Genomic DNA, 13,873 nt, shown 5'->3' with positions numbered 1-13,873 from the left:
CGTTGCCCGTAAATTGAGTAAGACCGGGTCCCAACTAGCGAATGATCGTTTATGGAATTGGTATGTAAAAGAACAGATGGGGGTCTGATTTTTGTTTTTGTTGTTAATGTGTTTGAAAATATCCTGTGTGCTGGTTCACATCTTGCCTTAGGAGGAGTGAAGCGCAGTGATGTGAGGTGCAACTTATGGCTGAGGAAGGCGTGGCCGAAACCGGTCTCCTATTACTTCTTCTCCGAGGATTTATTTCCATGTTACGGAAGCGTGTGTTCCAAATACTGAATTTCAGACTGTATGAGAGAATTCTGTGCACTGGCACTTCTTGTATTCTTTGATGTGTATTTTTGGTGTACTGTGTCTTTAATGATATTTCCTTAATAGAATTTAGTGTGCGCTACTCGGTTATATTGTATTTTTTCCCACCTGGGAATTGGCAGCCCTAGCTATGCTGCTCTCTCTCTCACACACACACTCAAACACACACACACACAAACTCATACCCACCATTTACTTACTCTAAAATGAAAGCAAAACAAATGGAGGGGCTGTGCTTTGAAGACCTTCTGCTATTGACCCTTCCCCATGAAGTACTTCCTGCTCAACTTTAAAGGCACACACACACACAGGCATTTTGAAAGGGGACCCGTTTGCAGGTTTCTAAACCTGCCAGAGATCTAGAGGTAAGTGGTGGCTGCAGGGACGGGACTTCCCCCCGCTGGCCAGCTGGCTGGGGGCGAGGGGGGAGGAAGCCTGTAAAACCAGGGGATCCCCCGCTGGGACCTGGGGATTGGGACGCCTACTCTGAATAAATCATCTAAGCTGGGATTTATGAGGTCTCAGCCTTCTGGGCTAGCATGCCTGGGCGACGCAGTTCCAGAGACTGCTGCTGACTCCACTGCTCACTTCTGAGTCTCCACAAGTGTGGGATCATGAAGGAACCAGCCAGGAGGGATACTGGTGGCAAAAGCGGGAGTCAGTGAAGCTCCAAGACCACTGAGGGACCAGCCTGTGGTTTCAGTGTCAAAAGAGCCATGCAGCTGGCTGCTGCAGTGAAGAATGAGAGGCTTGGGTGCCTGTCTGGTTCCCTGGTCGCCTCAGTTTTTTTCTTCTTATCAAGATCTTCAAGCTCAATAGGGCTCAAGCCGACACATCCTGCTTCAAAGGCAGGGCCAGTAAGCCTGGGAAACCAGGGGATAAGCCCCTCCCCTCCAGGATCAAGTTTGAGCCAGCCCTACCCTGGAAGAGAAGGAGCTACATTCCCAGTAGTAACGACTGACCCACTACCAGAACCACCGGAGAAAAGAAATAGTGTGGGGAAGGAGATACAGGGGGAAATGAAGCAATGTCTGGAAGACTTTGCTGTTTCCCCATTGCCCAGTGACCAGCAATTCAGCCATAGTTTTCTGCCGGGGGCAGGTAGCAGAGAAAGCTGAAGACAGGGGCACAGATAAAGGTAGGCTGGCTAGTGGTTAGGAAGGCATGAAAGAGAAGGCAACTGTACCCTGGAAGCCCTCCTTGCACTTGCAACGATAGCCATTGACATGGTCAGTGCAAGTGCCTCCATGCTGGCATGGATTTGATTCACACTCATTGTGGTTCACATCACAGTTGGTGCCTGCCCACCCTGGCTCACACTCGCATCGATACCTAGAAGGAAAGGAGGGAGAAGACATAGGTTGAGGGGTTTTATATCTTCCAAAAATCTCCACCTATGGTTAACCCAAGCCCTACAAGGACTAGCTTAACCATTTCCTGTCTTCACAGCTATTCCAAGACAACAACAGGAGACCATCCAGCAACTCATCTAAAAGTCATCCAGCTATGAGATGCACTCTTGGAATCAGTCTCACCCATTGATGTCATCGTGGCACGTGCCATGCACACAGGGACTGCTGCTGCACTCGTCCACTTCGGAATAGCAGTGTGGATCGTGGAAGCCCTCCGGGCAGACACAAGAGAAGCCATCTTCACCATCTACACAGCTGCCGCCATTCTTGCAGGGATTGGATGCACATTCATTGACCTCTACATTGCACAAGGGACCTAAAGGAAAGAAGGGATTGCTCACCTGTGGACCAGACAAGGTTGCCTTCCACAGTTTTGAAATCAGTCAGATCAGCCCCAAGCTTAGCCCACATTTGAATAGCACCACTTCAATCTCTGCCTGTGAAGATGCCAGTCCAAATATGACACTGCTTCTTGATCAAATGCTGCAAATGTTGGAACCAGATTTTCCTCTCTGCTTCCTCTCTCTACCCCCTTGCAGTTATTCTCCCCAGCCATCACCTGTGAAACCTGGTTTGCAGATGCAATCATAACGGTTGATTCCGTCACGGCAGATGCCATAATCACAGGGGTTGCTGGCACAGTCATCAAAGTTCATCTCACAGTTCACACCTTAGAGAGAAAGACACATCAGAGGCCTGGGCAACACTACAGTCACGTGAGCAAAACCCAGACAAGCAAAGGAATTCCTTCTTTAGGTGTGCTAAGCAGATGAAGGAAGGCGACTATAAAAAGGGGAAGTTGTCATAGCTCAGATGTGGCCAACGTTAGCTCTACAGATGTTTTTGCCTGCAACTCCCATCATTCCCAGCCATTGGCCATGCTGGATGGGGTTGATGGGAACGGTAGGCAAAAAACATCCGGAGAGCTACCATTGGCCACCCCAGTCATAGCTCATTATCTACTGCATGACAATGTTCTGAAATGGATGAAACACAAACAAAAAGAAGGATATTCACAGTGAATGAAAGGACAGCGACCTACCTGAGGTACCTGGCTGGCAGTGGCACAAGTATTTATTGACCAAGTCAATGCACTTCCCACTGTGCTGACAGGGATTGCTGTGGCATTCATTGATCTGATTCTCACAACGGTATCCAGTGTAGCCAGCTGCACATATACAGGTGAAGCTGGCAATGCCATCCACACATGTGCCATGGTGACAAGGATCAGGTAAGCAGTCGTCAATGTTCCTCTCACACAGAGGCCCCTCAAAACCTGTGCAGGGAAAGCAGCATCAAAGTGGTTCAAAGTGATCTGCACATAAAGCACACTGAGAAAGGCCCACTCCTAATTTGCAAAAGGTCAAGATCCACTGATCAACAATTTGACAAAGTCTGATCATTCAGATTTAGAAGCTGCTGCTTCTTTGAAAAGATGCTTCTAAACACCTAAATTCAGTTGGCCAAGTTTCTGTCTTCTTTGTAATGAATGTTTGTTCTGAATTACTTATAACTTGTTTGTTAACAGTCCTAAAGTTTCCAAAGATGAATATCTATCCTCTAACAAATAACAAATCAGATACTGAACTGCTTCACAAAATATTTCCTTCCTTTTCAGATGGTCAGATGAGAGAAACACATATAAAGTTTCTTAATTATTCTTCCTGACTTATGTGATGAGATTGATCAAATAAGTCAGGAAGAATAATTAAGAAACTTTATATGAAATACTTCCTTTTCTCATGAAATGGTTTATCATCCACGGTTGCCCTTGAGTCCCTCTGCTTCTGGCCAAAGGTATGGTCAGATGTATCTAAACTCCAAGCTTTCTTGTGCATCCAGGCTCTCATCTTTTTGGTCAAACTTACAATTTTGTTCAGAAGGTGGAGCTCAAAAGAAATTATTCTTCCTGCTTCCAGCAGAAGCCTGGTAAGCAAACCGCTGGTTGATTTACCCTGTGACAACCCCCTCCTCCACATCTGTACATATCCCTACAAAGTGGTTCTATGTAGGTGGTTTCACAGCCAGGTCAACAATCTTACAGTCAGCAGAACTTTGTCTTCTAGACTTAAATTGAACTTAGATATGAAACAGAAAACGGACAAGTAGTAACTCACTCTTGGGATCAGAAATAAAGAAATGTCACTCAGTGCCAAAACCAAAAAACAGGTATAAATGGTCTATGAATCAAGCCCTGCCTATCTATGACTTTTCCTTATGCTTCAGATATCCTTCCCTGAAAAGGGTTCAACAGATGCTTGGGAAAGAATCATGCTTCACAAAGTCTGAACTTCTCATGGCTAGAGAATGCATGATTTTTTAAGAAAGGCAGCTATAAAGGAGGATTTAGGAACAGTCTCCCATTGCCATGTCAAAGGCTAATAGTTCTTGGACAAATATCACTGCAGAAGGAAGGAAGGAAGGAAGGAAGGAAGGAAGGAAGGAAGGAAGGAAGGAAGGAAGGAAGGAAGGAAGGAAGGAAGGAAGGAAGGAAGGAAGGAAGGAAGGAAGGAAGGAAGGAAGGAAGGAAGGAGTCACCTTCTGTACAACGGCACTCATAGGCATTGGGCCGATCCACGCACTTGGCACCATTCTGGCAGGGTGTACTGGCACACTCATCAATGTCAATCTGGCACATGGAACCGGAGAAGCCTGAGTTCATAGACAGAAATAGGGGGTTAGACACATCAGATGAACCAGTGAAACAAGAAACAGGCACCAATTCTGACAGTGTTTACATACATAGCCAATACAGGAAGTAAACAGTCTGTTGATGACTATGGAATCCCTGCTAGATCCACAATCTCCTGAACCATCTGTAGCATTTGTGTTCCCCACTTTTAGACAGAATGATAGTGGATGCAGATAAGACTTGCCTGGAGAAACTTTTAACTGATGAAAATCCACTTATCTCCAGACAAATAGCCGAATTCTACTACCACTTGGTAAAATTCCACAATAAGACACATGATTCTGTATGATTTGTATGACCTGCCTGAATTGTATTATTTATATGATTTTACAGACATTTGATAGCTGACATTTTAGACTTATTCTAGACTTTTTTGGATTTTTATAAGGTTTGAAGGTTTTTATGACCAAATATACTTCCTGGAATATTTTTGGTGACTCTACTAAGGATGTATTATGGTTAATGATCTGTGGTCTGTAAATAACGGTCTTTGACTGTAAATAAATTCCTTCATTCATGTACCATTTGTGTGACGGAGCTGTTGAGTGGTTAAGTACTGCTCTGGAAATACTGCCTTTACAGCAATCCCAATTTCCCCAGATGAGCTCCGCATACGGCTATGTCAGAAAAACCAACAAACTCAGAAGCTCACAGCTGTCAGCAAGAGACAAAAGCAGTTTGAAGGTAGAGAAGCAGTGCCTGAGAGAAAAGTAAAAAAGAACTAACTAGACTGGCAAAAGATTTGGCGGAGAGTGTCCAAAACAGGTATGCATCTGGATAAAACATTTTGGACTGGAACTTCCAAATAGTGGGAGGAAACGTAGGCTAACGCTTGGAACAAAAAATTCTGCAGGACAGATACCTCCTCCAGCTTACGCTGGCTTGCACAGCTCAGCCCTACCACAAGAGGCCCATAGCAAGGGCTCACAATGCCCTCCCCACTCTCCACAGGGGGCTTCACAATGTCTGCCCCACATGTAAATTGGGTTCAGGGGCCTGTGCAACAGCCTGGGGAAACAAAGATACCATTGTCCTAGCTCTCACACAGCAAACGATAGGCCTGTCTGTCAATCAACCCTAAAAGCAACTGAATGGACAGGGGCCCCCTCCTGCTTGGTAGCAGAGAGGCTGGGCAGGGGCTGGCAAATGGGGTGAAAGCACTTCCTGGGGGGGGGGGGAAGCCTGTGGCCATGTCCCAAATATCAACAACAAATTCCTCAAACAAACTTCCTAAGTCAGCCAAAGACTCCTCAGCAAACTTCCCCATGACGAGAGGACGCACAAGGGGCACTGTGAGCCTAGGACAACCACATCACAAGGCTGCTATAAGACTCAAATCCAGCAAACCTGAGTTCATGCCATAGGCACATGTACCCTGACTTCACAAGGGGAAAAATGGTGGGAAGAAGAAACAGAAACCAGACTCCCTACAAAAGGGCAGATCTTTCCTGTTTCCTCAGAGTAAATTCAGGCTTCAGTCTCTGTCTCTCTCTCTCTCACACACACACACTCACAAAGCCACAAAGAGAGAACACCACACTTTCTGACAGGTAGGATTCAAGCTCATCCAAAAGGCAGAAAAGTTCTCTCGAGCGCTATGAAGTCCTGGTTCATTCTTTCACTGGCCAAAAGATGAGTTGGCAAAATGCCTAAACTTACCTGAGGGGCAAGTACAGCTGAATCCATTAACAATATCCTTGCAGACACCCCCATTGACACAGGGGTTACTCTCACACTCGTTGATGTTGATTTCACAGTAGGTGCCACTGAAACCTGCAACCCAGAGAAACCATGTTACAAAGCCCAGCCACATCCCAACAAGAAGTTCTGCCTCCCAAGCGACACATGTGGCACAGGTGCTGCACACAGCAATAATGGGACAATAAGGGCCCACACATCCTGGCAGAGTCATGCCCAGAGACACTAATATGCTACAGGTGTACCCTAAACTGACATTTTACTTCTAAGTGCAAAATATTCATTAAATCCTTGAAAATCTAAGCCTCTTCTACATAAAGCAGTTGCTAACCCTCATGACTGCTATGATTAAGTTTTAAAAGGTGGATATAGTTTTCAGTACTAGAAGGTTATGAATCTAAATGTGCACATTTTTTCCCCACTTCATCTAACTCTCTGTCCTTTTCCATGACTTCCCAACCCCATCTTCCCGGTTGCTGCCCACTAAATACCCTGTGCTTCAGCCCTTCCACTTTAGGATTTTAATATACCTCCATTTTGTTAGCAAGACAGGGTATCTGACTTAGCAGAACTGTGCCAAGTAAGCTGTTGCTATGTCTACTGACAATGAATGGACCCTCAATAATCATATTTCATCCATTAATTTTTAAAAGTTTGCACAATCTGTGTAACTGCTTAGGCTATTCTGGCTTTTAGTTTCAGACATGAAGTGAAACAAAGGTCCTTTTCATGCTCCAACCAAGCCAAGAACAAAAGGCACAACTATTCCCACTAATTAGAGACAGTGACAGAAAAGGACATCCTAGCAGTGACATCCTAAACAGAGCTATACTCTTTTAAGCCCGTTGGATTTAATAGACTTAGAAGGGTATAATTCTGTTTAGGATTGCATAGTAAAGCAGTGTATACTTTCTCACACACTCACAAATTATACATTTAACGTGTCTTACACTGAGCTAGACTATCAATCTCTCTAGTTCAGCACTGACTATTATGATTAGATATAGCTGTCCTAAGTACATCTTCTTTGTAATGCTGCCCCCACAAACCATTTTTCACTGGGGATCCTGAGGATATAAACATGCAAGCAAAGCATATACTCTAATGATGACCCACAGACATGCTTCCTGCTATAGAGGCAATGGGATGCTGTGGAGATGGCAAAGACAATTGTAATCCCCCAAAAAGGCAAGTAACAGGAAGGAGACGCTAGATGTTCCATACACTAGGCCAGCACAGGGTAGGTAAGGACAGATTACCGAAGTGTGGAAGCCCTATGCAAGGCCCAGGTTCTGCTGCAAGATCTGCCCACCTGCCCATCTTCACACATACGAGGCAGGGCTGCTCCAAAGTGACAAGTGCTGCTTTAAGGTACGAAGCTGCATTTCAAGCTTTACCCTTTCTAGCTACCATTAAAAATGTTTCTGCTTTGAGGCCTCACCAGGGAGAAATAACCACTTAAAATGAAATAAATAGAAGAGCCTGCTGCTAAGCAGCACTGCAGACATCTACTGAGGCACAATCCCTTTCCTTGGCTCCTTGTGGAGGATCTTGCTGGACAATTGCCTCCTAAGAGCAATCTCAGCTTCTGAGCAGGGCACAATCATGCTTCCAGGCCCACTCCTTTCCATATGTTTATAACGGTCAAAGAGAAATGAAAGAAAGGACAGAATCTTCTCACTTGGAAAATGTGCAAAGCTTGCTCAAAAATCACAACCCTTAAGCCGGTTTGGTGTAGTGGTTAAGTGTGCGGACTCTTATCTGGGAGAACCGGGTTTGATTCCCCACTCCTCCACTTGCACCTGCTGGCATGGCCTTGGGTCAGCCATAGCTCTGGCAGAGGTTGTCCTTGAAAGGGCAGCTGCTGTGAGAGCCCTCTCCAGCCCCGCCCACCTCACAGGGTGACTGTTGTGGGGGAGGAAGGGAAAGGAGATTGTGAGCCGCTCTGAGACTCTTCGGAGTGAAGGGCGGGATATAAATCCAATATCTTCTTCTTCTTCTTAAAATACTGCCTTCTTCTGCTATTCCCTCAGAGCCTTTGCATAAGGACAGTGACAGCTGCCATGCTGGCACCTTTCTCCCTGTCCCCCATTGGGGGATCCCCTGCCCCTGATGAAACGACCGTGAATCTGAACATTAGCACTTTAAATGAGATGCCATCACGGTCTGTTAATTTGTTTTAATTGTAACTGGTTTTATCGATTTAAATGTATGTATTTTATTCTTGTGTAGCACATTACCAAGTCCCATGCGACAGAGTGGTAAGCTGCAGGACTGCAGTCCAATCTCTGCTCATGACCTGAGTTCGATCCTAGCAGAAGCTGGGCTCAGGTAGCCGGCTCAAGGTTGACTCAGCCTTCCATCCTTCTGAGGTCGGTAAAATGAGTACCCAGCTTGCTGGGGGGAAAGCGTAGATGACTGAAGAAAGCAATGGCAAACCATTCCGTAAAAAGTTTGCCAAGAAAACGTCGTTTTGTGACGTCACACCATGGGTCAGTGACAACTCAGTGCTTGCACAGGGGACTTCCAGAGCCCAACACTGGCCGGGATGGGGCGACCCATTAAACTAAATTAATAACAACTATTACGACAACTACTATTAGCATTATACGGTTCTTATGGCCACTTTATGGATTATCTTTCTCCTATATACACTCTCACAAAAGAAACAAACAACAAATCAGCTAGGGTTGCCAGATCTGTGTTGGAAAATACCTGGACACTTTGGGCACAGATCCAGGAAAGGGCAGGGTTTGGGGTGGGGAAGGGCCTCAGCATGGTACAATGCCATAGAGTCTACCCTTCAAAGCAGCCATTTTCTTCAGGGGAGCTGATCTCTGCCAGCTGGAATCAGCTGTAAAAGTGGGAAATCTCCCGGCCCCACGTGGAGGCTGGCAACCCTAAAATCAACACCATATACAAGGTTATATTTGAAAATACAGCTTTTGCTACTGTGACACATCTAACATCAAGTTTGCAGACCAACTTCCAAACATGGGATTAAGGCAAAAGGAACAGGTTTATCTTCAACCATAATTTCTTTGCTACTTCCATTTAATAAGTCAAAAGTAACATAGATCAAGCAGCTTTGTTCCACCTCTTCTGCCCTTTCAGAGACATGTTGCCCAAAGCTTGGAGAGAACACACACAAAAATTATAAAAATGATGGTGATGCAACATCTCTATATAGCATGTAATCTGTAATCTCACAGCACAGAATCTTCTCAATGCAGATATCTACAGCGAATGCATGCACGCCTTCCTTTTCCAAAGGCATCTAGAAGAATGAACAAGATAGAAAGAGAAGTCCCTGGACAACTACTCAGCTACTTCCCCCACTGACAAAATAACCAGGACTGGGAACTGTGCCAGAGGTTGCAGTGACCACAGGAGGGAGGCAGGAGGTGAGTCCTAAAGGGTCATACAGGCCTAGAGTTTGCATCAGTGAAAATAGGGGAGATGAGGCCACATTGAGAAGCTTGGGACAGACTGGTGACATTTTTTATTTGTCTTGATGAACAGAGCTAAGATTTGAGACAGACAGGAGATGGGACAGCCAGAACTGCAGAGACCTGTAGACTGTGAGGACTATAGTTCACACCACAGGCAAACGAGAATAAAAGGCAAGTCAGTAATGCATATGCTCACATGGATTCGAGAAATCAGGGTATATGCACACAGGCATATGGTTTGAGAAATATCTTGCATGCAACAAGTGCAATCTTACACAGAGTTACTCCAGTCTAGGCCACTAATTTCCAAAACCTTAGACTGGAATAACTCAGCACAGAATTGTTGTAAAAACAATTTTTATTATTCTACAACATATTATATCACTATTTCATTTACTTCTCTCAAATAAAAGTCAATATGTTGCATCACATTTCCCACCTCCCCTCCTCCCTTTCAAGACTTCCCCAGTGTTACTTACAATATAAAAGCAATAAAGGTAATTTAAAAAAACTGTTTAAAAAGAAAAAAGGAACTTATACTTCATTATGGTTATTACCTCATTCGATTAATGATCCAACATATTACTAAATTAAGTCATATTATCTATGTTATTATAATCTTTTAAGAAAGAACAGAATATACTCTCATTTTAACTATCATTCTTGTCTCAGTAAATTAAAAATAGCTGATAAACAAGTTATCCATTATCAAATATCACCAAGTGTCCTTTCACTCTCCAATGTTCTTCCACATAGTTCTGAAACTTTTGCCATTCATTATTAAATTTTTCCATATCAAGTTCCTTTAGTGTTCATGTTAATTTGTCCATTTCACTCCAGTGCATAGTTTTCATAACCCACTCCCATTTTTCTGGAATTTTATTTTGCTTCCACAACTGCGCATACAATGTCTGTGCAGCTGAAAGCATGTACCAAAGTAACAACAACAACAACAAAATTTTATTTGTATCCCACCCTCCCCGCCGGAGCAGGCTCAGGGCGGCTGACAGCATCAATTCAAATTTCAATTATACAAGGATAACCAAAGAAAACAAAATTACATTTAAACATTGAACATTAAAATTCTGGTTAAGTTTAAAAATTAATTAAATTAAATTGATAAAAGTGCTAATGCTATTTGTTCTTTTATGATGGCGGTTATCATTAGCAATTTCTTTCTTCATCAGCGAGAAAGCCAGTCGGAAGAGGAAGGTCTTGCAGGCCCTGCGGAATTGTTCAAGATCCCGCAGGGCCCGCATTTCCTCTGGAAGTTGGTTCCATAGGCTCGGGGCTACAGAGGAGAAGGCCCGGTTACGGGTGCTTTGCAGCTTCACCTCTCTCGGTCCGGGAGTAGTCAACAAGTTTTTCCCGGCTGACCTCAGTGCTCTCTGGGGTTCGTATGGGGAGAGACGGTCTCTAAGGTAGACAGGTGCTCGACCATATAGGGCTTTAAAGGTAATGACCAGCACTTTGTAACGAACCCGGTATATAACTGGCAGCCAGTGCAGCTCGCGCAGTCCAGGCTGTATGTGCTCCCATTTAGGAAGCCCCAACAACAGTCTAGCCGCTGCATTCTACACCAGCTGCAGCTTCCGGGTTCGGTACAGAGGCAGCCCCATGTAGAGGGCATTACAGTAATCCAGTCTCGAGGTGACCGTTGCGTGAAGTACCGTTGCCAGATCTTGGCGCTCTAGGAAGGGAGCCAACTGCTTTGCCCGCCTTAGGTGGAAAAAGGCTGACTTGGCAGTGGCTGCAATCTGGGCCTCCATTGATAATGAAGGCTCCAGTAAAACTCCCAGACTCCTAACCCGGTGTGCCGCTTTCAGCGGCGCCCCGTCGAAGACCGGAAGAGGTATTTCCCCTTCCCGAGCGCCCCGACCCAGACAAAGGACTTCTGTCTTCGCTGGATTCAGTTTCAGCCCGCTCCCCCTCAACCAAGTTGCCATATCCTGCAAGGCCTGGTCTAAATTCTCAGGGTAATGTTCTGTCTTGCTTTGGAAAATTTTCTATTTGTAATCCCAACAAAAAGATTTCTGGTGCCTTCTTCACTTTGTATCCCAAAATCTTTTGACATTTCTTGCTGGATCATTTGCCAATATTGTACAGCCCTTTCACAAATCCACCACATATGGTAGAAGGACCCTTCATATTTTTTACATTTCCAACATCGATCAGACATCTGATTATTTGTTTTTGACAGTTTTTTTGGTGTCATATACCATCTATACAACATTTTGTAACAATTTTCTTTTATGTTATTACCTGTCGATATTTTCATAGAGTTCTTCCACAAATATTCCCATTGTTCCATCTGAATTTCCTTGTTTATATTAATTGCCCACTTTATCATTTGAGATTTTACCACTTCTTCCTCTGTAGACCATTTCAGTAACAGTTTATATACTCTTGAGATCAATTTACGTCCTCACCAAACAGCATTTTCTCCATTTCTGTCTTATTCCTTCATTCCTAATATCCTGCTTCAGCAAACGTTTAATTTATAACCATTGAAACCAATTAAATTTATAATCCAATTCTTCCACTGATTTTAATTCTGCTTTGCCTCCTTGTATTTTTAACAATTGTTTATATGGTAACCATTTCTCTTCCTCAATATCTGAATATAACTTATTACTTCCGTTGGCACAATCCACAGCGGTTTCCTCTCATCGCCATATTTTTGATATTTCAACCAAGTTTTAAGCAAACTACTTCTTACATAATGTGAGAAAAAACCATCCATTTTACTTTCCCCATAGCACAAATATGCATGCCAACCAAAAACCTTTCCATGGCCTTCTAATGTTAATAATTTTCTGTTTAATAACACTATCCAATCCTTAATCCATACCAAACAAACTGCATCATGATATAGTCTTAAATCCGGTACTTGGAAGCCTCCCCTTTCTTTAGCGTCTGTCAGGATCTTCATCTTAATTCTTGCTTTCTTGCCAGCCCACATAAATTCTGAAAGTTTCCTCTGCCATTTATGAAATTGTTTATCTTCTTTCACTATTGGTATAGTTTGAAATAAGAACATTATTCTTGGTAACACATTCATTTTTATTGCCGATATTCTACCCAGGATAGACAAATTCAACTTATTCCATTTTTGTAAGTCCACCTCAATTTTCCGCCAAAGCTTTTCATAGTTGTTTTTAAATAAGTCAATATTCTTTGTTGTAATTTCTACTCCTAAATACTTTACTTTAGAGACCACTTCACAGTTTGTTAAATTTTGTAATTCCATCTGCTTAGATTTTGACATATTTTTACACAAAATTTTTGTTTTCTCTTTATTTACATAAAAGCCTGCCAGATCACCATATTCTTTTATTTTTTGGAGCAGCAACGGTGTAACTTGAGTTGGGTTATCATTTATAAACATTACATCATCTGCAAACGCTCTATATTTGTAAGAAAAGCCTTTTGATTTCAAACCTTCTATCTCCTTATCTTATTGAACTTGCATAAGCAGTATTTCCAGAGTCATTATAAATATCAAGGGGATAGAGGGCACCCTTGTCTTGTTCCTTTACAAATTGCTATTTTCTCTGTCAAATCTGCATTTATACAAAGTCTTGCTTGTTGGTCAGTATCTATTGCCTTTACCATTCTAACAAAGTCTTCACCCAATCCCAATTTCTTCATTACTGCAAACATAAAGTCCCAATGAACATTGTCAAAAGCTTTCTCTGCATCAGCAAAAAGCAAAGCTACTTCTTTTTCAGGATGTTTTTCATAATATTCTATTATATCTATTACAGTTCTGATATTTTCTCTTAATTGCCTTCTGGGGAGAAACCCTGCTTGTTCCTCTTTAACAAAACTATTCAAATGCTGCTTCAGGCGTTCCGCTAAAATTCTAGCATATATTTTGTAGTCATTATTTAGCAATGAAATTGGTCTATAGTTTTTTACATTAGTCACATCTCTGTTTTCTTTTGGTATCAATGAGATTACTGCTTCCTTCCAAGTATTAGGTATCTTCCCATCTATTCTTATAATGTTCATCAATTTCTGAAATTTTGGAAGTAGAGTTTCTTTAAGAACTTTACAATATCTTGCTGTAAAACTGTCAGGACCCGGAGCCTTCCCTGGCTTCACTGAGTTAATTGCCGCTTCAATTTCTTCCTTACCAATTGGGTCGTTTAAGATCTTTTTTCATATTGTCCGTTAGGGGTTTAACATTAATTTCCTGTAAATAGGCATCTATTTTCTCTTTCCCCCCCACATGACTTTTGATTCCTTCCTGGTCAACAATTTCTTTGTTGCCCAAACTAATTTTATTAACAATTTTATTTTCC

At 42.9% G+C, this 13,873-nt stretch overlaps 1 protein-coding gene across 1 annotated transcript in view; it reads right to left on the bottom strand.

The window, feature by feature from the left end:
* The window catches only part of LOC132572077 (neurogenic locus notch homolog protein 3-like), a 115,411-nt gene that overhangs the window by 49,900 nt on the left and 51,638 nt on the right, over positions 1-13,873 (bottom strand). Inside the window, exons 9-14 of the mRNA XM_060238866.1 lie at positions 6,076-6,189; positions 4,263-4,376; positions 2,767-3,000; positions 2,284-2,394; positions 1,848-2,040; positions 1,499-1,644 (exon numbers count right to left, since the gene is read on the bottom strand). Coding sequence (XP_060094849.1) covers positions 1,499-1,644; positions 1,848-2,040; positions 2,284-2,394; positions 2,767-3,000; positions 4,263-4,376; positions 6,076-6,189 — 912 coding nt within the window. The remainder of the gene's footprint in view (positions 1-1,498; positions 1,645-1,847; positions 2,041-2,283; positions 2,395-2,766; positions 3,001-4,262; positions 4,377-6,075; positions 6,190-13,873) is intronic.

This window comes from Heteronotia binoei, chromosome 5, assembly GCF_032191835.1.
Source record: "Heteronotia binoei isolate CCM8104 ecotype False Entrance Well chromosome 5, APGP_CSIRO_Hbin_v1, whole genome shotgun sequence".
NCBI classification, from domain to species: Eukaryota; Metazoa; Chordata; class Lepidosauria; order Squamata; family Gekkonidae; genus Heteronotia; species Heteronotia binoei.
Note: the sequence above shows the minus strand (reverse complement) of the source record. Positions and strands in the feature narration are given on the sequence as shown.